General features: G+C 31.3%; 1 protein-coding gene across 2 annotated transcripts; it reads left to right on the top strand.

Moving 5' to 3' along the window:
- On the top strand, positions 1 to 25,672 carry MED8 (mediator complex subunit 8). 2 transcript variants are annotated; one of them, XM_076451239.1, is made up of 8 exons: positions 261 to 292; positions 8,324 to 8,357; positions 8,473 to 8,591; positions 14,550 to 14,694; positions 18,801 to 18,941; positions 21,302 to 21,386; positions 21,806 to 21,964; positions 25,296 to 25,672. In XM_076451239.1, the coding sequence occupies exons 1-8, from the start codon at positions 276 to 278 to the stop codon at positions 25,370 to 25,372; spliced, it is 777 nt and encodes a 258-aa protein (XP_076307354.1). In that variant the 5' UTR covers positions 261 to 275; the 3' UTR covers positions 25,373 to 25,672. The 2 variants fall into 2 exon arrangements, with proteins under 2 accessions (XP_076307355.1, XP_076307354.1); XM_076451240.1 differs by lacking the exons at positions 261 to 292; positions 8,324 to 8,357 and adding an exon at positions 1 to 118.
- The last annotated feature ends 742 nt before the right edge of the window (positions 25,673 to 26,414 follow it).

The raw sequence follows: 26,414 nt of genomic DNA, 5'->3' as shown, positions 1-26,414 counted from the left end.
AGCCATATGTGCATATTTGCGAAACACGAGAATGCATGTTTTACCGAGCTACTGTTGACAAACATATATATATATGCCGTAAGAGGGCGCGTAAAACATCTAGTGGACTGAAATGGACGTATGTTGTCCTCTCTTTTTTTTTCTTGTATACCGAATTTGATGTATAAGAAATAATCTAGCATTAGAAGCTTCAAGCGTTATAAAAGTAGGAACTTAGTAATGGGATGGCTGTCATTAAAATTACAAAATATTCGCACGTGAATTTTACGTTGATCATGTATGGTTTAAATTTGTGAGTCTGCAGTCACAAACTTACTTGCACTTGTGGTATCGAGTTATTACAGTTTATATGTTATAATAATAATAATACTATAGTATACAATAATAGTCACTGTATAACTGTATCATATATGCTTTAGACAAAATAATAATTTAGTTAACTGATTGTGTTCGAAAATATATGGTCTACCTGTCTGTGATTGAGACATGTTTACTAGCAATGGTTCTTAGTAATACAATTTACAGCAACATTAACAATATCACCCCTCGCGTACACAACAGAATATTGAGTATTACGCTATTATTAGTAACAAATTCATCACACGTTGGTTTTTGAGTATAATACAATGTGAAACTTGGGTAAATTATAATACACAGTAACAGATAAAGTAAGAGTGACATCTAATTGTAATAATAATTAACATATAATTTGGTAAAAAACAGTGAAGTAAGTATTTTATATTTAGGTGTAAAATATTAAAACGTTTAGTGCAACTATTACACACAATATGTGGATACCTACACCAATAGTAATAGTAACACAATAAAACAACTACTTCATGGCCTAAAGAAGTGTTTGAAGTCTACAGTTGACCATTCTTGCTGGACCAGATGTGGTTCATTGGTTAACTTGTCAGGCTTTGAATCCAAGATTTTATAGTTTGTGCACCACAAAATTGTATTATATACTTTAAGGCTGTAAGTGCTGTTATAAGAATGATTGTCAAATCCTGCTATTTGGTCAGACAAGAATAGCCCACATATTAGTTGTGGGTGCAGTTGACTTGCTATCTTCACATTCATGCCTCAGTTCAAAATTAAGGTCTAGTACAGGTAACCCATGTGTATTTTTGCACAAATATCAAAAACAATCCTGTTGATTGTGTGAGAGTATGTGACATGCACTGTTGTGGTATTATCAGGTTGTTATTATAATATTTTTTTATAGATTGTTTAATAGGAATTACTGAAAGAAGTTAATTCAAGTACAATATTAAAATTAAAATTTTTGTGTTATTAATCCTTACACTAATTTTGATTTGTAATTTGATAGAACTGCTAGAAACTGTACATTATAGAACATAGTTTAAAAAACTGTAGAATGGTAAATTCAGATGTTTTGTTTCAACTGTCAGATTAGTTGTTAGAATAAATATGTGTGTGATATAGCTATAATTTAGTGAAGGTAACCTACAAAACACTTATTTGTCAGTTCAGTAAATTTAATATAAATTACTTGATGTAGTTAACATAAAGGGAGTTGAAAAGGTATTACTGTATATCAGTGAGAAAAAAATTTGAGTGGTTAATCAGTTGATAGTGAAATCATATATTAAGGAATTGAGAATGCACAATATTATGTTTAAAAGTCTAAATAATGTTTTTATTGTAGTGTTCTTTTCTCAAAAACCATAAAATGTTTAAAGAATTGCTTCAAGTCTACAGGATGTCTAAAAGTCTGGAACCATAGGTGATTTCAAGCTCTTCTTCATTTCCGATACGTCTAACTGTGGCACTGTCAAAACACAAGAAGGTCAAATTAATCCCATTCTTAATCCAAATTTATTTTGATTTAAATTGATGGCATGTGAAAGGCACTTTAAAATCCTTTGCAATGCTTATTTTTCCAGACATTTCAGACACTCCATGGAGTTCAATAATTTTGAGAGGCTGCACCCACTCAAAATGTCAAGATAATTATGTACCTGTAATATTTAATATTTTTCATTGTTAGTACACTCTTAATTATTGCAATGTGAATTTTTATGTTCCTTGACAAAACAGATATCACAATTATAATTGATTTATTGTTAAATATTAGCATAGGCAAAATGACGTAGGAGCACCAGTGTTACCCATCTCTTACAACATTGTATAAGTTTAGGACATTTCATTACAATGTACTGTGAAGGGAACAGCTGTAACAAAGGAATCGGACAGTAAAAAATAGTAAATTGGATGTTTGAATGCAAATAAGCAAGCAACATCAAAATGCATTGAAGGTCCATAATATTTTAGGTATAGTTAATTTTAACTACAATAACAATTATGTTATTGTATGCATACTTTAAAAAGTTTTCTGTGCATCTTTAAAATGTTTTACTCACTAAAATTTTGCTGTAACAGGAATGTAAAAAACATATGTAACGAAAAGTTATTTATTTTCTAATATATTAAAATTTTTAGTTTTGTTAGATTTTTAAGATAACGGCAGATTTATCTTAGTAGATTAGCAAAATTTTGAATGTTTAGACATTCTGAAAAGCATTATAATAAATATTTTAATAAAAAATTTAATTGCTTGTATATCAGTAATATTTCTGAGTTTAGGATGTGAATTAATAAATCAAGAATTTTATAGTTAGACATTTATTTCAGTTGCACATCATTATGTTCTTCTGTTCTAATCCAAAAACTGTTAAGTACGTGATAAAAAGGGAAATTTTGAATGTTACCTTACTTAAGTATAAATTAAGTGATCATAAAATATTCTAATCTCTTCAATCCTTATTTGTTAAATATTATTTTTAGGCTTAATATATCTAAGTAATGTACATAAATAAAGTGTCAATGTTTCACAGGTAGTTTCTTTGACCAGCTAAAAATTTTACTTCTCCACATTTTAATCATAGGAATCATTTCTGTACTCAGACTATTACTGCTAGGTATGATAAGTCTACTTTTGTAGTCTTTATGATTGCTTGTATGATAGCTATTCCCAGTATAAACTGTCAACAAAGGGCTGTACTTTTAGTGCATTTCATTTATACATGATGAAGGGATGAAATGTGTGTCTTGTTTGCATTTGCATTGTTTTCCTTACAATTAAAAAATGTTATATTCTAATACAGTTCTCTTCCTCTACTAACAAGAGTAGCTTTTCTCTTTTGTGCTGTCTTCTATTTGCAACTATTTTTGAATGCATGCCACAAGCCTTCAACTCTCTGTATTGGAATTCATAGTTTCAACATGTTTCTTGTGTAAATCACTATGCATCATCTCTCCATCAGTAGGAGAGCACTACTATTACATAATGCACCACCACTAAACTATCACTTCTTATTTGTTAGCAGAAGCATTTAGATGTTCTTTTTGCTTACAGAAGTGTTTTTGTTGGGTTTTTTTTGTGACTTGTTTTTCTTCTAACTTCACCATTTTACTAGTTGTGGACTGTGGTTTTTTCCATATTACATCCTTGTGTTTGCTGATTATGATTTCAGAATTACTGCCACCACTTCAGGTGTTTATCCTGCATCTGATACTGTTTTTTTCAACTATTGTTGCAGGTAGCCTGTAGGGAAATTTATTGTTATTTATTCATCAGGAGATTGAACACTATAGACACCAGTTTCTGTTGTCTCCTTCTGCCCTACTTCCTTCTGAGTCTTTTAAGCCAGTCAAAGCTGACAGTGATTTTTAACATTTGCTTCTCAGGAATTTGCTGTGACTTCCCATTCATTAACTGTGGAATCCACTCATTTGTCTTCAGTCTCTTCTGAGTTTATATCTTTGGTATGTGTGTTTTATCTTTACAGTCTATTTTATGTGACCCTAGTCCTTCCATTTTATATGAGTCTCCTTCCTGACCCTATTTAGTTTTGTCCTGTCCCAAAATATCCAGGTTCATGCAGACTGTTTTGCCACTGGTTGGGGGAGGATGTAATTATGCTTTGTTCCCCGAGGATCTTGGATGTCTGCCCTATCTTATCATCAGGCAGACTGCCTCTTTTAGACCAACACGTGCTAGGATCTGTTTTACTAATTTTGAAATCAAACCATGATTACCCTGTTAATTTTTCCCAAGCCCAATTTTCTCACCTTTACAACCGTGTTATAATACCTTTCCTCCCTTCATCTTTATCTGATGCTCTTCACAGGAATCCTGAAAGTTGTTGTGCAGATATCTTCTACATTTGCTCATTTGTCATCTGAGGCTCTTGTGCTTTACATGTGGTTCATCTGTTGTTGGAACCTTTGCATGATGTCCTTTCTGTGATGTTATGTGTTTGACTCTGTTCTTGAGCGTTTAGAGTTGTGGGTGGCCTTGGCCCATCAACATACTACCCTCACTAACTTATTATTTTATTTGTCATCGCCCAGGCCAATCATGACATCAGTTCCTGTTTTCCAACCCCTTTCTGATCCACTGTCCCATGGTTCTTCAGTTCATTATCTGATAACATACAATTTGCCAACAGATTGTAGTCACTTGATTTTGTAACTACATGATCAGTTTGGGTATAGTGAGATCTTGTCTGTTGAATTTTGTTTCTCTGTTGGAACTTTTCCTCACTGAAATAGTAGTTCAGAGAATATTCTCAGAGAGTTATGTTATTCCCTTTCTTTGCTTTCCCCTATTGTCTCTTTATCCCATTTCCTTCCCTTGTCCACGTTATCTTTTGTCATGCCTGCATCTATCAGAGGTGGTTAAGAACCTCCTTGCACAATAGATTATTAAATTAGTTACACCACGTTAGAGAGGATTTTATTCCTGCATGTTTGTGGTTTCCAAAAAGAACAGGAGCCAGCATTCTGTCAACAGTTTATCCCATTTGAATTAGTATGTGCACACTCCTTTCTTTGCCATGGATGCATACCTTTCTCATGGGTAGTCATTTTTGCCCAGTTTTTAAATGAAAAAGAGGGGTGTTTCCAATTTTTTCCCACACATTCCTGTATCAAAGCTTTCTCATCCATATCTTTGGTCTTCCATCAATAAGTTTTGTACATTTTTTTTCATTCCAGAATCAGTACCATAAATGTTTTGTTATGCAGTCCACTCCTTTTCTTATCATGTTTCTGCCTTGAGCCTGTGCTTCCATGTTTGTATGGACAACTGGCTTCTTCTTGCTCATTCCAAACTTGAATTGGCTGGTCAAACAAGATATCTCCTAGCTGAAGCTGTGCAGATTAGCTGGTTGATTAAGTTAGAGAAACCTTTCTTTCATCCTGCTGAATACTTTATTCATTGGAGTGTTTTTTCAACATTCATCTCAGTTGGACCTATTCTTCTCCTCTCTAGCTCTGTTCTAGGGAATGTACCATTCAAAAGCCATGTCTGTTTCCTCACTTTCTGCTCATGATGCTTTATCACTTCTGGAAATGTGGTCTTCTATTACCCCTCTTATACACTTGTATGGTCTCTACAGTGGGCCCTTCACAATCACATTAACCTCACATAGGACCACCATTCCCTTTTCCCTTGTAGGTGATCATCATTGATGGTTGGACAAGGTCCACATATCCAAAGGAGTCCTTTGACAAGATTTATGTCTGTTTCTGGATATACCTCTACAGGGCTGGCCATGCCTGGGTGGATCACCTGGAGATTTTGGGTTGTTGATTCATCAAAGTGAATTCCTGGCTGATTGTCTAGCTTTGGATCATTTTCTTTATCTTTCCTGTCATCACCTCGTTATGATCCATTCTTTCAATTCTACCATGGGTGTTAGTATCAATCACCAAGGGGGCACCAGGTCAAGATGCCTGTGCTTTTGCACTTTGGATCTCCTTTATTGGACCCATACACATCAAATTCATTTGATAGCATGTTATGTACCTGGTGCTTTCAATGTCATAGCTGATCATCTATTCTGACTGGATTGGTACTGCCATGGAGTGGACCCTCTATCCTTCTGTCGGTTCTGTCTGCACATGAGTACATCCCATATCCTTGCCTTTGCCACTACTCTCAATCAGAAATTACCTCACTTTTGATCCCTAATTTCTCACTTTCAAGCCATGGCGGAAGATAACTTCAGTTAAGATGGGTCTCTCAGTTCCTTTATGTTTATTCTCCCATCTGTTTACTTCATCAGGTGATCTCTCCCACCCATACTACTCTCTGCATGGCCCTTCTTATTGCTTCTTACTGGTTTTTTTCAACTACAAGTGGTACTTCCCCTTCCATAACATCCTGGCCTGCTTCATCAACCCCAGTCACTGATGTTCCATCTGATGCTGTCCATCCTTCATTTTCACATCTGGTCTTTGTCAGGTCTTTGGCAATGAGTTTCAGTTTCTCTCACAGAGTTGTTACACAGCTAACCTATTCTATTTACCCTTCTCCATTTTTTGACCTTGACTCAGGTATTCCAGGATTCTCAACCAACAGTTGCCTATACCTCCAAGTTTCCCACATAGCTCTTTGGGAAAGATTCCTTGATTTTGGAGTTTCACGGGGCATTGTCTCATATCTTCTGATTTTCCTGCTTTCACAGAGTTGTTGCTTTATTCCTTCCAACTTCAGTGGCTATTAAAGCATCCATTTCTCTCAGACTGGATCATCAATGTGGCTCTTCATGCCCTTACTTTACCTCTGTTCAAACTACTGTCTAACTTTTCCCTGTTTCATTACTCCTTGAAGATAGTTTTTCTCCTCCTCTTGGATATCTTTGAGGTTGGTGTCATCCAGGCCTTGTATTATCCCACCTACCTTATGCTTTATGTGGATCATTCCATCCTTTCCAAGACCTCTGCAGCAAGAGAATATCAGCCTTGCTTTTCCCATATCTATCTATCCATCCTCTATTTTTCACCTCTACCTTTTTTATTATCCACATAGACTTCTATGTATTGTCTATCCCTTTGTTGTTATATTTCTTGCACAGTTTTCTTTCAGGGTCCTCCTCTTCATCCCCTGGTAACTTTTCTCTTTCTGGGGTCTTTCTCCAGGCATCCTGACTAGTATGATTTGCCATATAGTTAACTTGGCTTATTCCTCCTTGTCTTCTTCCCAGTATGTTCTTTTTTGCATTTCTTCTAATAAAATCCACCTTACCTTCTGCTTCACTTCTTATGCCTATTAGCCTTTGAAGGAGATTCTCTGTTTTGGCATATGGTCAACTCCACACTTGTTCATCTCTCACTGCCAAAATCAAATCACCATTTCTGCTTCCTCAAGGTATTGTCTGCTACCTGTGGCCTTTCTCCAGATTTTGGCATAGCTATAACACAAGGTAGCTCTGTACTAATGCTCATTTTATAGGCTATTCAGAATACAAACAGAATACCTTTTATTTCTTTATATGATTGTTAACAACCTAAGTTATTTCAGACTTTTTCGCAGTTGCAGGGCTTGAGTGCATGCAATAGACTTTCTTCTGGTTCCAGATGAGACATTCCTAGGCATTAGGTCACATTGTGAGTTCCTTGAGTCTTCTAATAGAATTCCTCTGGACTCTAGACCTTGTGGTGAAGAGAGTATGGGTTCTTTATTCTACCCTCATGTGGATGTTGGTACCCAGAGAGTGAGTTTTTAGATGTAGCTGAAGGTTGGTTGTAAGCAGTCAAAAAAGAATTTGCAAATAGACGACAGCACAAAACATGAAAAGCTAACCTTGTGAGTGGATGGAAGTACATATCAAAAATTCACTTTAATTTAGAAATATTATCAACAAAAAGTTTATCAACCATAAAAAACTTAATGGTAAAACCATTTTAAAAGGTGAGATTTAGGTCACTGTTAAACCTCTGTTAGTTTTTCTGGGATTTTTACAATTTGCAGCCAGAAGTAGTGTAAAATAAAATAACAAAGGATGTATGCTAATAAATATCACTTTAGTTGAAACTGACTAGATATGTAAAATTAAGTTATATAATTTTTCTAAAGTTAAGACTAGATTCTGGTTAGTAAACTTGTCCAATATTTAATGTACTTTGATTAAGGTTTCCACTTGGAGAACAAAATTAAAATTGGATACCAATGATACTTGTTCTGTCCAGATAGTTAAAATTCTCATTTGGAAATTATAATTTGTAATCATTTCAAAGGTAAAGTTTGATATTGAAATTACTGTAATCAGAATATCGCTTGATACCATGAATGCTGATCGACCTGCATTAAAATATTGATTGACATTGATGCCCGTAGGTAATGCTTGAGGGAATAGGAGAAGGAGTCAAATAGTATATTAAACATAAAAATATAAAATACAGTAAAATATATTTTGGTTTTTCTGGAATTAATTTTGTATTATTGTCTATCTTGTCATCTGTGTGTTCAACTTTTTGCTATCATCATGTGCAACTGGTCATCCAAAAGACAAGTGAATGGGTCACTGGCTAAAAGCTATTATGTGGGTTCCTTTTTATTTTTATCATTTTCAATAATGTATAATCTAACCATTGTCTGTTTTTCTAATTGTCTTATGACATGTTTTGCATTCTTTCATTAAACCTTTCCTTTTTTAGCGTGAAGAGAAAGCTCTTGAAGCAGCAATAGATGCCCTCATTAGTAGAACACAAGATGTGAAAAACTCTTTGACTTCATTTCTGATGAAACTAGAAACAGAATATGAAACAATAAACTGGTAAGTATTCTTATTGTTTCAATCATTATTAACTTTTTTCTAAACCAAATCAGTAAGAAACAATAAATCTATGTTTAAATTTAATGTAAGTGTTTTACAAATTTGATAATACACTTTTGAATATATGTAATTTTTAGCAAGAAATAATTGGAAGGTTAAAAACTGTAACAAGACAACATAAAAATCACAGTTTATAAACTTTGCCTCATATCAAATAAAATCATTATTTCTTATACTATCAAATAATATATGTCATAACTAAATGACACTATAATTCTGTGAAACAGAGCATTGTCCAGTATTTTGAACTTTAGTGACCTGAGTTCTATTAGTAGACCCCAACATTAAATGTAAAAAATAAAATCTTCCAAGTTAAAGTAGAATCCAAAAATGAGAACAAAATTAAAGTTATAGTACAATCCATGTTATCTCTCCCCAAAGTGAAATTATAGTCGGTCTTAAAGACTGCTAAAGGTTATGGAGAAGAGTACGGCTTTATGTACTAATACAATAACCATTTATCAAGCCATGTTGGTCATGAAGTGCTAATCATGCACATGACTTTCAGTCACTACTATTTATCTGCAAGGGTGTGGCCAGTGGTGTATGTAGGTAGGGGCTAGAGGAGGCTCAGCCCAAAGGCCCATGGTTTTGATAGGAGCCCATTGATAATTTTATTCTATGTAAAATTACATGGGATGTAGGGACCACAAAAATTATTAGCTCCTGGACCCACAGAACGTTAAATCTACCACTGGGTGTGGCCATTTCAGTTTGTCCATATTAAGTAAGGTTCATGGTACCATCCTGCATCACAAGCATATAACACTGATAATTTAGTAACATTCAATCTAAAACACACAATGTGCTGTTACAGACAAAATTGCAAAGTTTGTGTTTGAAGTATAATGCTATGTTAAAGCTTGTGTTGTTAAGTTAGAGTGAATTAAAAAAATTTATTCATACTCTATTTCCGAGCATACTGATATCACTAATTATTTTCTATATACAGTAGCAGTATTTACAAACAGAATATTTATGCCATCAAAAGAAGCAAATTTTGTATCTATTATGGTGTAATTTCTAAGTACTTTTTTATGGTAGTGTTTTTATTAATAAACAAACATGAAATTGCATTAAATTTAAATAAAATAAAGCATTTTAGGTCCAACAAGAGTAAATAAATTATGCCCAACTGTATTTTGAGGTTTCCAAGTGAACTAATTTCTTAGAAGGAAGATTTTTTCTGAATATGTTATGCAGAAATACAGAAAACATTTTTAAAATTAGTCTTCAAACTATAACAAGATTTATTTTAAAACCTATAAGAAGGCCTGTGAGAGAGTGAAAAAGGATTCTTTAACTGTCATTTTTTGAAAGTTTATTACAGACATAATAAATTCCTGATGTATTCTACAAGACAAGTTTCCTATCAAGAACAAGAGCAATCAGAAAGATTGCATACCCTCACCTTGCCATTCCTTTAAGATTGCATGTGTTTATATTGAAAAATGTCAGATTTCACATTCAAAAACTCAGAAAGATTAATGATGGACCATTTTTTGTAGCGTGATAAGGGGTCTCAACCTTAACGTGCTCCTGAAATTTGGAACATATCCGATCACATTAAACCAAAACTGTGAAAATGTCCTCTCTTCCCATTATAATAAAAGTTTCAAAGAAATTCAGAATCCAAATTCAGACCAAATTTGGGGAGGATTATTCCATACTAACTTCTGAAATTGTGTAAAATTTTTGTATACCTTGGTCTTTAGTTTTTGAGATACGCACATAAAAACAACACACACATGGACCTTATTGCAATACCCCACAGGGGTGTAACAAATTTTCTTTTTTTCTTTTTGCCATTGTGTTATTTTTTGTGCATTTAACTTACTAATTGTCAATATAGCTAATATCAACCAAGGTAAGTTGAAAAAAAACAAAAACTTCAAGCACGTAAGGAGAAGAAATATCTTTTTTAAAACAATGTTTAGAATTGTTTATTAAATGTCAACTTTTTGAATGCTTTCTTAATAACTTTTAACAACAGATTCAAACACCTTATTAATAACAAGAAGCAAACATGTTCAGTGGTAAAATAAGCCACAAAGCTTTAATTTTTTGGTTATGTTTTTCCGACACCATGACTTCAGATAAACTGAACCTAGAACCACTTTTGACACTTAGGTTTTTAATAGTAAGGTTTGTTCTCATTCCAGCTATCAAATGTTATGTATGTTATTGGAAAATAATCTCTTATATTTGCTAATGATACAAATCTGCTGGGATTAGCTGACTTTAACTAAAATGGTTTTCTTATTCAAAACTATTAAAAGACCTTGATGATCTTAGTGATGGAAGTCACTGTGAAAATGATGTTTAGTGGAGAGAAGTGTTTAAAGACTTGCACCTGGACAAGAATATTTTAAAAATTACTGGTGGTCTAAAACAAATTAGAAAAACTTGTATGGGATTTTTATAAAAATAAAATTTTCAGTGTGTAGTAGTGAAGAGAATAGAGAGTAAACAGTAATAGATTCTACAAAGCTGAATATGTTATATTAATATTATTTTTAATATTCAAATAAGTAAGTCATGACAACCAAGTCAGTATAAAGTTATGATTCAATGACATATATCAAAACTATATTTTGACATTATTTGGCCTTCCCTAGATAATGTGATGCCAGTCATGTCACCAAAATTTGATTGATTTTAATAATGGTATATGGCAGCCGTTTCCAATGTACAGTATTCATATGCTTAGGTTAAGGCTGCATTTGAAGGTACTTACATAGTCATGAATTCAAAGACAGCTTTAAACATTTATAGGTTCATCAAGTGGCACTCAAGCAGTGTCAGATGTTTTGTTGACAGAAATGTTTCAATAGTAATTATATATTAAATGTCACTCAAATGGAAAATTAATATTTGCAAGATGATAGCTCATCTTCTTGCACAGAATTGCTATCTTTCTCATGCATCTGGTTATGAGATTTGTATGCTACTAGCTTCCAGGCAACTTTTATTTAATTTCATGTGTTTTAATGTGAAGTACACTGGGACATGATGATACCATCATATGACAAAAGCCCTCCACCAATATGAGAGTGACACAAACTCTAAGTGCAGTAACTTCTATGCACTTACAATTATTATAACTGCATTCTTCTTTCTGGCACTGCATTAAACATATTCAGAATCTCTCATGTGCATTTAAGATGATGATATTTGCATCTGTTAACAAAACATTAGTTTTTATTTGGCTTTTTTTTCAAAGGCTTTAATTTTTTGTCATGAATTTTCAAATAACAGTGTCTTGTACATAGTCCTGTGTGAGTGGTGATATTACACATACAGGTATTATTTCTACTATGACTTTCTGAGGCTCATTAACTATAGGAGACACTAGAGCCATTGTTCAACATGTTGTGGATTACCACATACTTATTGGCCTTTTACTCCCATCCCATCAGCTGTAATTTTTTTCTCCTTAACTGGCATTGATCTTTTGAAACTTATTTTTTAGCCTGATTTACTTTTGATTTTCAGTTAAATATATACTAGGAATTGTGATGAGATCATAAGTAAATTATGTGAGTTTGTAATATTGAAGGTTTTAACCTTCAGATGTTAAAGTATTTAAAACCTGCATAGGTCAAAATATACCTTTTGTTATAGCTTTATGAGTCATGATGGGACTAAAATTTGCACTTAATTTTTCCAAGACAAGGATGTCCATTGCATTGTACTACTTGGCATTGGAAAGCTAGAAAGACATTTAACATATACCCCAATTGTTGTAAGCAAACTTGATCATATTGTAACAGGTGAGAATCCACAAACACAAAAGTCATCCACCTTTCCCAGGTAACAATGTACACCAAAGTCATTAAAGTTCTCTATGTGGAAGGAAACATCACCAGCAGGGTATAGGTTCCTCAAGATAAGGCTTCCAGTTCTGTATCCTGTAATACCACTGCATACTTCACCACTGGAAACTGAAATGGTTAAGTTGCTGGATCCAGCACCTATCAATTTCTTCATGATCATACTGTTGAAAAGTCACTGTTAAACCACTGTCCTCATGTGATACATAGATTGTAAAAACCCAGCAGGGAGGAGTGCATTAGAGTCTTAAAGGTTAGCCTTTTGCAATGGAAATTACACTGTAGACTATTGTTAAGATGCACTTCAACAGGTGAAGCAAGTCAAGACACGCAACATGAACTGTAACATTGTTATAACACTCTGAAATCATTTTAGTATGCCATACTCAGTAGTGCTGTATTAACTAATTTTGAAGTGAGAGTTCTTATCTTCTTTATATCCCCACACCCATAATGCAATAGCTAATTATCAAATTGATTTTTTAATGTGGCTATCATGTTTACCAATTAATAGAAATTCAAGAAAAGTTATATTATCATAAAGCAACAGGATATGTAATGTTAAAGACTTTCAGATGATGAGGACTTCATTGTATGTATAGAATATTCCATATTAAAAACTATCAAAATCCCATCAATCCACATTTGAATGTCTAAGAATGGAACAGGAAATAATCTGCATAGGAAATATGGAAGTTGTGATCCTGTGTTTACTGTGACCTCAGTTGAAGTGCTGTGAGCAGTTCTGGGTCATTTAATACCAAAAGAATATTAGCATATTGAATAGTAGTACAGAAACAGGACGCTACATATAGTAGGTTTATATCTGATTTAAGTTACGTACTTAGGTTGCCAAATGGTCATAACATTCAGAGTATGTCATGGCCAGTCCAGAGCAATGAGCTGAATCCACTTGGAGCACACTTGGGTGTTCTGAAATGCCCTCAGGAGGATAGAAAAGGTAGGCTCTGAACTCTTGTGCACTTGTTTCTGCTCGGGAAAACAGTAGCAGTCTGTTTCAATAGTTGTGTATCAAGAACTAATGGTAAACACTAATAACAGAACCCAGGCTGTGATTAACATTTGTGGTTGGCTTTTTCCCTATATTAAGAAAACTCAACATCCCCTTTCACAAAATATATTCTCCCAATACGTTTAGCTTTGAAATGTATGTGAAGAACCATAACAACCCAATTTATAGTGTGCACATGCATACAAATCTTATTATAAAGTTATTTGCAAAAAGTTATTTGATAATGACACCCAGTCCGTGATTTCCTGCATATTTTGAATTTAGTGTACAACATTTACAATTTCTTATTCCGATTTACGTATGGTGCATTCCAGTACATCACAGGATATTATTAAGTTCAGTTGTTTTTTTGTTATGCTAATATTTTATATGTTCAAAAACAACAAAGTATAATATAATAATAATCTCACCTTAGTGATTTTTGAAATAAGTAGTGGAATTAATTATAGTATTGAGGTTTTTTTTAGTTAAATGTTTTTGTTTGGATTCATATGTAATTAGAGTTATGGACCACAATCAAAGCAATCAATTGCTTAGGTAATTTAAAAACCAGTGTGTTCAATATAACAAATCTAAGTTTAAGTAATAAAGTTTGTTGCATAAAAAAATTATATATATATATGTGTGTGTGTGTGTGTATATATATATATATATATCCATATTTATTCAATTTCTTCAAAACTTGTGTTATGAAACATTTGTTTTCAGCTCTTAACTTTCTGTCTAATATTTCAAATTGGTAACTTGTGAGATGAAAGTTAAACCTTATATGTGTTTACTTTATAATATTTATATATAATCTGCAAGTTAAATTTGTTAATGTTACATAACTAAAGTTAATAAAACTAGACGTTTTGTAACTGAGGGAGTTATATTTGGTGTGTCAGTGTTGAGAAGTATATTTGTTTTATTCATAAGTGGTGTGTTTGGAAACAGATGAACTGTTTTTAAAAATTTTGAAATGTTGAATTTACAGTGTATCTTTAAAGTGTTTTTGTCATGCCAAGAGATATTATTTTTAACTGATTCTAGGCCTAATGTCCTAGACAATTTTGCCTTGTTATCTGGCCAAGTGAACACATTAATGAAGATCTTGAAGAATGATAAAACGCCGTTGTTAAGAAATAGAGTTTTACTACCGTTGGCACTTTCTCCTGAAAGAGATGAGGAGCTAGCAGTAAGTGAATGTTTTAGGCTGCATTTCAGTAAGTTGCTTTGGCAATTCTCAAACAGAAGAAACAATATAATAAACCTACTATTGACCCTCTTATTATTGGTCTTTCTATGGTCAGGGGCCAAAAGGCAAGTTATCACATTTGTAGACTTACATTCAAAGTCTTATTTATCTACTATTTTATGAATGTATGCCAATAAGTTTTGTATCAAACCGCAATATTATACATTAGTTAATTTCTTGATTTTAAAATAAATATTATAAAACAGAATTCCTAAATATTTATTTTTTGTGTCACATGGTATAATATTTAATACACCTTTAGTTCAAATTAGATGTTTGTAATGTCCAAATGCAAGTATATATTTTCTATATGCTGAATTTTCTATGGTGAATTAAACACAGTGGCCCTGCTAATCTCTTTCCATTTTTGAAAATACTTGCTTATGTATACCTAAAAATATACAGTTTAATTAGTAAACCTGATAATTGCTGTAGAATTATGCAATACTGGTAGAGTAATTTATAATATTTTGTTATTTAAAAATGCATTTACAAAACCTAAAAACAATAATTTGTTTTCCATCCTCCACATGGGAAACTTGACAAGGCTTAGCAAATTATGGCAAGTGGGCAAACAAATAAAAGTTTGAAAGTAGGAAAAAAACACATTGTTTTATATATTTCTTTATTTACTATCCTGTGTTTTAAGAACAGTAACTGAAATTTAATATGTAAATAGTAATATATTTATAATGTAACTGGAATGTGACTGTATTTTACAAAATACTGATTCACTAGAACAAACCATAGACAGGTCACTTTGTAAAGGTCTGTTTCATACTGTTGGATGTGGTAACATGAATGTACATGTACATCATCAGGGCTACTTCTGTAATGTTAGTTACACACAACTGAAAAATCATTGAAATAAAAAAATTAATATATAAAGATTTGTGATGTTGTGAAACTTAAGCTATTCAGACTAATCTTTTTATTTTTATTGTTATAATCTCAAGATGTTCTGGAATGAAAAAAGCATAATCGATACCAATTTTTTTGTGATTATTACAAGGTTGTCAAACTCGTATATAGATACAATGTGAACATAACAGATATAGTATAAAGCTTTTTTTTCTAAAATAAAACATTTGATAGTTAAGTGGAGGTTATAAATATTTTGCTTATGAAATTTGACAACTTTCTGATGCATAAAATATTTTTAATCTTAAAATCAAAATTGCTTCACATGTTAGATAGTCAACATTCTTTAAGAAACAACGCATGATGAAATCATTGCTTAAAAAATCTGATATTTTGCATATGAAAGCCTTGTAATATTTACTGAATGAAAATCTGCAATATATTGTAAAGATATTACTACTGTACCAGAAGTTATAGCATGGAAACTAAAACAAGCACAAAATGGTTGAGTTCTGTCCCTTGGACAAAGCCCTTAGTGAGAGAGTTAATATGTGATTCCATTTATTATTGTAAATCTTTTTAACCTTTAACATTCCTGATGGAGCTCCAAAATGGAAAATATTTTTATTATTAAACAAAGTGAAGTATAAAAACTACAGATTGATATATAAAATGTTAATGTTCTTTCTAAGCACTATCTATAAAACATAAACAGACACAGAAGCTACCTACACTTTAGCTGGGATTTTGAATGCGTGGGTAAAATGATAGTTTTTTCATTGATCTGCTTTTTTTTTTTTTTTTTTTTACTGATAAAAATACTGAAGCTTAAGATGAATCTAGTTTGACGAACATTCCAAGTTTTGATGTGGAATAGATGAGAAGAAAAAACCTTAATTTTTGCCCATAAACATTTGAAATTCGTATTCAGTTAGAAAAGCATTGCAAATTCATACTTATATAAATGGCCTTAGTTCTACAAATAATACTGTATCAACAAAGTTATTTTTTATACAGTGCAATTAGTTTAAAGTTATAGAATGTAAATGAATGTTTATATGAAAGATGGGATGCTGCTTTACAATTTTTTTTATATAAAAGGTCCAACTTAGTGTATATAATGAATTATGAAAGTTTGGATAATAAAGCTCTGATGTGAATAGTGTTATTTGTTTTGTCAGTTTCATAAAGACTTTGTTCAACTTTTATAATATTTCAAAATAAGATTTTTGTTGTTATTATCAACAACAAGTATTCTAATAGATTATTTTTAACCCAGATAATTATTTTGTACTTCTTTTATCAACAGATTTTTCAATATAAACTTAAAGGAAAGTCATTGTAAGCATGTTACTTTGAAATGCATCATTACAGACAATAAATTATGAATGAGGTTTACTTTGTAAAGCACTTGGCATAGTGCCAAAAAACAAAAGTAAAATAATTCTTTATATGATTAGGAACAATCCTTGTTATATTTAAAGAGTCTCAGAACTAATTAATCTTAAACATTTTGTGTTGGTCAAAATAAAAACTTAGTACTGTATTCTTAATCATTATAACCAACTTCCTAATTTTTTTTAATTGTTATTGAAACTTACTTCTTCCAAATACACTTTTTAAAGCTACAAAACAAAACAAAAATCAATCTGCCACCACTTAGCTTACCATCTCCAACCAATAGTGTGAGGAAGCATCCCTCTCAAAGCAATATAATTTTTTAAAAGTAAATAAGGGCTTAAGGCAAGACATGTAGTTTTAACAATTTTAATACTTTATAGTAATAAATCATTTCATAATTACATTGTTTTTATAACAGTTATTCATTTTGAAGATTAAAAAATGTCACTAGATAATTTACTGTGGAGAGTTGTTTTTCATATACATACATTTTTCTTCCAGCTTCTTTAGTAATCATGCTTGAGTGAACACGGACAGAAACTCAATTTACTTGTTTCCAATTAGAACATGGTTCAAAAAACCTATAACGTTTATGCATAAACAATTAAATCAGAGAACTTTTTCCAATCAACCACTGCTTGAATAGTTTCAACAGCAGGAATGTAGCTAGACAAAAAAAATTATTTCCATAGAAATGCTTAGAGAATGATAACAAATTACATAAAGAAAAATAACAGCATACAGTTTTTGTACTGTTTTTGCATTATCTAACTTTGTAAGATAGAAAAGATTTATCAGTTAAAATGATGTTTACAATATAAACATTTGTTTCTAAGATTCAGTTTGTATTTTATCAGCACACAGATAGTCCAGGTATAAAACATCTATTATTTTACAAGAATTTCAGTTGACAGTGCCAACATTACATACTATACTCTACTGAAATGTTAACTGTAACTTTGTTGTTGTTAAGCTATTACTATGAATGTTACCAATTGTACACTTAATGTACTTCTAATACATTTAGGAACATTTTAGACTTTTTAACTAGCAGGATATAGAAACTGTAGCCAGCCTTAGTGAGAGATACAAAGATAGTTTTCATGCACTATTTTTTAGATTAGAAAACAAGCAAATGATAAAGAGTAGGTTTTTCAAAATTGGTAGGGATTTAGATAGATCACCAGTTAGACTCTTATTTGTTTTTAATATGAAAATACTTATGTAAAAAGGTGCTGAGATCCACATTTTTGTGTAATTATTTGAATTATGAGGTTATACATTTAGCTTATCTTCTATCTAAACAAAATCTACAAAAATATTTATATTTAAAATTATTAAGTTAACACAAATAAGTACACATTGAACATGAACTAATAGTTCAGTACATGTTTCATCATCATAATAGAATGATTTTACACATTAAGAAATAATTTTAGAGCGAATCTGATTTGTATAAGCTCAGCATCAACAGACTTTTCTATGGAAACTGCATTCATCATTTGCTAAACCAATTATGAATTTACATGTTGTTATGTTATAGTGACCCCAAAATAGGTGTGAATAAATCTTCTCCAACTAAGCTGGAATTCAAAATCCCTTGTGTCCACTAAAGTTTTAAGAATAATGCATTCCCAACTGAGTTACAAGGACTTCAGGCACCAACCCACCTCCTTCACCTGATTTATCACCAAGCTTGATATTTCACAATGAAAAATCCATATTTGTTTACTACTTTTTTTATTGTTGCAGTTTATCTAATTAACACCAAAAATCTCTGTTAGAAATTGACGGAGAACCGTGTGCAAGCTTTCAGTCATGAAGTGGTACCAGATTACCTCCGTACCAAACTTGATCCTGAAGTGGAAAGTGCTGAACAGCAAATTCTTGCAAAGGCCAATCTAATACCTGCTGATGCAGCTCAGGTTTGTAAGATGGGCTTTTCTTAGTTCTGATGTTAAATGTATTGGGGGTGTGTATCAAAAATTTGTCTCTAAGAATTAAAATGTAACTTTTTTTTATGGGTGTTAGGTGTTATTTTGTGTTGAATACCAGCAAAATATGTATAAATATTATAACTGTAGATAAAACACAGAAAATTAACACAACTCTGTATCTAGATTCAGTTGACCCATAATTTTCATTAGTATTTTTATTTTTTATTCATAAAGAAGATCATTTTGATTGGAACAACAAAATAAAGCTATTTCAGAAGACACCCAAAGTCATGCCCAGTATGTTATAAAAGCATACAGAAATCAGGTTTTTTTACAGTAAACAAATACACTAAAGACAGTCATACCTTGATTTACATTTTAAAAGTGAATCTATTAAACTTTCAACAATAAGTAAAATGTCATTGGTATTTAATAACTCAAATAAATGTTTTTCCTTGTATTCATCTTCACAAGAACTATTAATGATTTTACAAGCTGTTGTAGTTTTGTATCTTATCTAAATAATGTGTGAACTTAAGACCTTGTATAGGATGGCCAGTAAGTCCCTACCCATCCATATATATTATGTATCCAGTGTATCTGTGTGCTGTCCCTCATTCTTGCTGCATAATATTATACGATGCCATGTTCTATGAGACATTTTCCTCAACATAGCAGAGGTTATTGTTCCAAATGCTGCAGTAACAGCTGCCTTTAACTCATCATTAGAATTATAATGTTGTTTAGACACAATGTCCTTTATGCATCCCCTAAGAGAGTTATCACATGTTGTCAAGTTTGGACTTCTTGCAGGCCATTTCATGGGTGCCAGGGTGTTACAGAACCACGACCTATCCATTTGTCTGGAAACAAATTTATAATACATGAGTAATTGAATATAACATAACATATGGATGGGTAGGACAACATTCTTTTAACTACTGCTGATTCCAGTCATAGTTGTGTTAAGAGTTCCTTATATTATAGTTCACTGTTACTTCTTATAAAAATGCTTATCACAAAACAACACCTATTAAGTCTAGTTTATGCCTCTAGTTTAACTTTTGGGTATGCTACATTTTTAGACACGACGTGGAGGCTCATAGAATGGCTCTGAGTTTTTCCAAGTACAAGCTTTTAGCTCATAGCTCTGTTATCTATTGACCAGTTTTAGAAATAAACTACATTTTTGGACTCAGGAGGTCAAACTCTTTCAGTTGATGTATTTGACCATGTCCAAGGTCTTGTAAAATGATTTACTCTAGCCCTGCCTAAAAGATTTTTCCTTTTGGGAGTAGGCTAGTAGAGTTCCTGATTAGTAATAAAATCAAATAAGGTATATGTGCAGCTAATAAAAATATTTCATAGATTAATAAACTCTAATCCTGCCTAAAAGAATTTCAAGTGTCACAACAGTTGAAGATTTTTTCTTGTTGTGAAAAGACTTTAGAATATTTATCCAAAAAAATAACATAGGAGCATGATGAAATGAAAATTATAGACAAAATTTGATTATGAATTTTACAATTTAGATTATGCAAAAGATTTGTTAAATACCATAGTGCATTTAGTTAAGTATACACCTGTAATATATACTTATAAGAATAGGTAGGTTTGATGGATATTTGGTTCTCATTTTATGAATATTCTAAATATTACAGTATAAATCTTAAAGAGCATGTTTTAATCTATGTTGACAGTTTTGGTGAGTTGATAGCTGTGCTATGATGCTAAAAGAAATCAGCATAGAGAACTTAAACACAGTGTGCTCTTAAAGTATGTGAATTACATCTGTTAATCTTGGGGTGATTAAAGAAATTACCAGACTGGTATGTGAGCAAAATTTACATTTGTTTTGTTGTGGTTATAATTTTCTTGTTACTTCATATAGAGCTGGCTTATTAGAGAAACTGAAATTACCATGGTTGTTAAAATGTATAAATTCACCCATCTTGTCCAGATTTATCCCTTGAAAGTGACAATTATTTTAAATGTTTTGAAATAACACCTGGAGAAACAGTTTATTGAAATGTGTTATACTATATAAAAAATATTCTGTTGAACAAATAGAAATTCTTTAAGCTAGAATACTTGATATATTCAAGTAAATTTAATATATAAAAATTTTTTGACTATCTGAAATCATAATATAGTTTACATACAACTCTGCATGTTATAACATTTGTTGAATCCTGTCTGTTTGAAAAGAAACTAAATTTTGACTTAAGTACAGAAAAAATATGAAACGTGTTAAAAGGAAACTTAATTTTTAGATATTTGTAATACTAGTCTAATGACATTTGCACTTGAGCTCTTTATAAGATGAAGTTTTATTTTTATCCTCACAGAAACAAATTACAAGTCTGAATAAAATATGCACAAATGTTATAGATTTAGTGAAGTCAGCAAGGGATACTTGGGAAAGTGAAACTGGTGAGTAAATGTAGTTAAGGAGTCTACCTTATAAGTTGAAGTGAAAAACAAATCTTAATAAGATATCAGTTACTATTACAAAAACATACTATGAGAAATATTTGTAGATCCTAAAACTTTAGATCAGTCAACTAATTATTTGAAGCTTGAAGGTAAGGAGATGGAATTTTATAGGTAATAAACCTAATTGTTTACTTTTTTTCTGCAACAAAACTGTGAAGATTTCATTTAAACAAGAATATTTATCATAAACAAGGATAGAAAGTATCTTACATTAGTGTTTATAAAGAAATGATCTTCCTAACAGAGAGAAAATATAAGTCAGTTTTGCACAAGTACATGTTTTATCCATTTCTTCTTATTTTTGAATATAATTCAAATTTTCCCATGATCCTAATGGTTCTGTGGTTTGTTTATAGGTCAGAGAGCAAGTGTAACACAGACATCTTCCATGACTGACACAAATACATTAATCAGTGCTATCAGTCTAGGAAAGGGACTTAAGCCATCTACTGGTCCCATGAACCAGGCAAGCTCTCAGCAAGGCCCTGTTCCTCAAGTTCAACCATCTAGGTCTGGTAAGTGTAAAGATAAATATTCCAAGTATGCTGCTTAACAACTATTAAAACATAGTCAAATAATTCATTCTAAGTTAATTTACTCAAGTTGCTGTCTTCCAAAAAGACACATTTTATGAGCCTCAAAACATTAAACATTTATTAGTAATACATATGTTGCACATTATCCATGACTTCATCAGAGGGATTGACATATTATGAACACTTTGTTTTGAATGCCAGTTTACACATACTTACCAAGTTTCAAGCAAATCCATTTCCAATTTGGAGAGCCTTCAATTCTATCTTAAGCTCCACTCAGGGAGAAGGTACTGAAAATTTTTCATTATTCAAAATTAGTTGTGGTTTTGAATGTCTATTTATATATCCAAATTTTCATATAAATCCATATAGCCAGTTGCAAGAGTTCCTAACATTAAAACAAAAATACTAATTTTGAGCAGTGTTTTGTGTCATCTTGGCAGTTTTTACTTACGTTGATGCATCCAGTCTTGAGAGCTCTACAGACAAAAAAAAAAAAAAGAAACGTTTTTATTCCCATATGTAGCTCAAGTTTGAAAATTTTCAAAAGCTGAAGTTGGTTTACTATTAGTCTGTGACAAAATTCTAGTGAGAATAATTTATAAAAGTAACAATTAAGCTTTACTTTGTTTTTATCTTCTGCTTTCTTGAGACCTTTGATCTCAGCTGATCTGGGCACTTGAGTTACAGCATATAAAGGTTCAGTTTAAATTATGTCTTTGTGAGTTATATATAAGTCCTTAAGGTATAGAATGATAGCTGGTACAACATGAAATTTAGTAGTAATATGTGTTGGTGTTATTATATTATAATAAAGCTGATGTTGATTTAAATCATATTCTTTGCCGATCCAACACAGATTTCTAATATCATGTTTTGCTTACTTAGGCACTCTACATATTAGAACTTGTTGCTGTATTAACAGCTGATACAAGTAGTGTTTTATCTAAGATTTGGAAGTAACATAAATTGGAAAGAATTAATTGAAATCATATGTTGTTCTCTCCTGAAAATCATGTTATACCAATAAAACCTTAAGTGTTGAAAATATGGTATCAGTCTTATTTGTATGTAATATACAAATACAGTTTTTTTATATTATAATCTGTATATATATATATATAATATAGTAGCCAAATGTAAGTTTTTCACACATTATATCTGGAACAAGTAATCATAAAAGAAAATGATGTATCAAAATGCTTCTCTTTCAAGAGTTTCTATATAAATAATGTGCTTACATTTGTGTAGCTGGAACTTTTCTTGCAAATTGCGTGATCAAATACTACAAATCTCGTATCATTAGAAAGGCTTTTGTCTGAGGAGTCCAGATTGCATATTGCCTTTTTCATTCAAGATCACTGTACCTGTTTTTACTTAAGTTAAAATTTTATAGAAATGAGTATGCTACATGATGGCTTAATTTCATTGTCCACACGATGCCTAGCTTTAGTTTCAACTTTAGTTTTTTTTTGTATTTATAAAGTATTTCGCACAAACAATACTTAAGTAACAAAAGAAGAATATTACAATAAATACAATTGCTGTGGATTTTTCTGACTTATTTAGGTCTATATATGCATGCACAGTTTGTTCACAACCATATACTTGTCACTTTGTGGACATGCATTCAGACATTTCTGGATGTTCAGCTAAGTTTTCTTTCATTACAACTTTACACTTACTTTACTTTGTAATAATTTAGCTTTAGTTTCTTTTGTAGACTGCTATAAACACCTTTGAGCTGCTTGTTTCTTCACTGTGAGTTTTATTCTTCATTTTTACAGGTTTATTTGTTTTACTCACAAAATTATGTCATACCATTACTTGTATTATTTATTTTACCTGGAGTTTTGTTCAATAAAGTTACACGTATGTTAGTTTCTATGCCAGTTTGCATAAAGTTTTTTTTCAAGTAGATGAGAATTTATCAATCTAACACATGATGCTTTCAAGAAAATGTAGCTTGAATTGTGTGCATGAAAATGATAGAATAAGGAAAAACTAATCAAAGGGTGTAAAAACTTCCATTAATGTTTTACAAGTCATGGGCTAATATTACAGAAAAATATTCGTTTTTTTGCAGTTCTTAAAATTTCATATCGATATCGGTATTTGACCCATCATTCTTTCTTCATGTGTATCTACTGAATGGTCAACCTGTGAAGTGAAAAAAAATTATTTTTATGAGCGAATTTTATGAAAAAAATGGGGCATCCTTCATCAACTGATCAAAAAAAATATTTTAAAGATGGAAGCATGGACACAAAAGTGCATAAATGTTGTTGGATTTTGTTATTTATTTTCGTTACTTTTCACGTCAGAATTATATGCACACACGATATTATTGTACCATATCAAGTAAATTTAATAAACTTAATATCTTTCCCTGGACACTTGTTACAGAAATGATAAATGTCGAAAAGTGCTTACTTCAATTGTAGTATTTTCTTAAGCTCCGTAAAATAACAAGGAATGGTAGCATTTAATGCAAAAAAAATCCCCATAGCTACTTTGCAAACCTGAGCACGTTACTGTGCTAGATGCACCTATTGCATTGATACCCAAACATTTTTGCCAACAATGAATTACAGTTAGTCTTCTTTGCTTAAAAGTAAATGCAGTGTAGTTTTACTTATTTAATATATACATGGAATGAGAAAAGGTAGTTGTAAATGGCTCACTGGACAATCATATTAAACATGTGCTATGATCCAAGTGATTGTGTTGATTGCACATTTTATATCTATTGATCACTATTTTTAGGAAAACTTTCCTTTGAATTGCTTTAATGAAAAGGTACTAGTTATAAAATGTTGTTATTATGAAAAACAATTTTAAGTTTCCATTCTTGGCTTTATCATACATTTTGTTCAAATCTTGGAGATTTTAATTACAGCCGTTAATATTACAAAACTCTACTCCGTAGAAAGGATGTGTCCATTCCTACATGTCACAGTGTTAAATTTATTTTTTCAGTAGTGTTCTATGATAATGGTCTAAATTAAAAGTTAATATATATAATATTTCTTATTGTTTTCCATATTTGATAATTATTGTTTAAGAAACAGTAGAAACGTGGTGTGGTAAAAATGCATATTTGAAAACTTTCTGTTGTGAATAACAGAATAAGTATAATATACAAGTTTTTGTATTTTAAGCTTCTTAGATAAAGCTCCAAGTGCTGTCAGAATGGCTAACAATGTCTACAGTTTTTATAATATGTAATTGACTATCAACACTACTAATATCTTGCACAGTTTCATAATAATTGTTCACTGACTAATCTTCAGTGTTTTTGTACTTTCAGTATCTTCAGGTAAAGCTCCAAGTGCTGTTAAAACAAACATCAAAGCTGCAAACACTGTGCATCCATATGGAAGATGAGATAGAAGGCTTTAATATAGTTTCCAGTATGGTGGAAAATGGATTGTCTTGGATCATTGGAGATTCTGGTATTTTATTAAAAACATATCAGTAATATATACAGTTATTATCTTCACTTTATGATATTGTACATATACAGTATGAAATAAAGTAAAAAAAAATCATTTATTCAAAACATTAATACCATCTCAGTACTTTAGCACTTATAAACATTACTGTTTGACATTTTTATGTGTATCATAAAATTTAAATGTATATCCCATCATGATTAATAAAAATCAGGGTTATTCTAAAAGATAATGCAAATGTGCGTTTTTTTTGCTTGTAGGGAACTGTGGAATGTTTTTTCAAGTATGCATATTTAGAAAACATTCGTATGGGCATAACATTGCTAAGTGTGAAAAATGTACAATAAAAGCAGATAATTTATAGTATATAAAATATCAAAGAAAGTTTAACATTATAATTTTATATTTGTATTATCAAGAATTAGCTTATATTGCCTTATTTCTTAAGCCAAGTTAATTTTTTAAGGCATATGTTATCAACAATTACATGAAATTATTATTGGAAGTAACAGAGTAATCTGCTTAGTGTACTCCAGTTCAACATTTTCACTTAAATATTGTAAACTGTTATATTAAACTTCTATATTATCTGACATTTGTTTAAAGATCTTATACTGACTTGCTTTCTTTTCATCAGTTATTAATGAAGAATTGTACAACCTTCACTAATCTTTGTATTGTGAAATCTGTATATGTATACATACATGCATATATATTTCACAAAGCATACATAAAAATCAAACAAAATAGAATTGGATTGTTACAAATCCAAGCTGTTTTTGTTTGAGGAGGTTTTTGTATTAATACATCTAGTATCTGATATTAACTTTTGCATTGAAAAATAATCTGTGAAAAATTAAACTAAATTGAATACATAGTAACAGGTGATATTGTACAGGAAATACTGTGTGTTCAGTCATATCTCTAAATAGAGCTTGCCACATTCTGAATAGATGCACATAGTAAACATTCCT

Source organism: Tachypleus tridentatus, chromosome 8 (genome assembly GCF_004210375.1).
Source record: "Tachypleus tridentatus isolate NWPU-2018 chromosome 8, ASM421037v1, whole genome shotgun sequence".
In the NCBI taxonomy this organism is placed as follows: domain Eukaryota; kingdom Metazoa; phylum Arthropoda; class Merostomata; order Xiphosura; family Limulidae; genus Tachypleus; species Tachypleus tridentatus.
The sequence above is the reverse complement of the archived record's forward strand: the minus strand, read 5'-3'. Positions and strand labels throughout refer to the sequence as shown.

Bases quoted from the DNA above. Each gene is read 5' to 3' on its own strand.
- MED8 (XM_076451239.1), top strand. The intron at 18,942-21,301 runs GTTTGTAAGATG...TTATCCTCACAG, and splicing joins TACCTGCTGATGCAGCTCAG to AAACAAATTACAAGTCTGAA. The intron at 21,387-21,805 runs GTGAGTAAATGT...GTTTGTTTATAG, and splicing joins TACTTGGGAAAGTGAAACTG to GTCAGAGAGCAAGTGTAACA.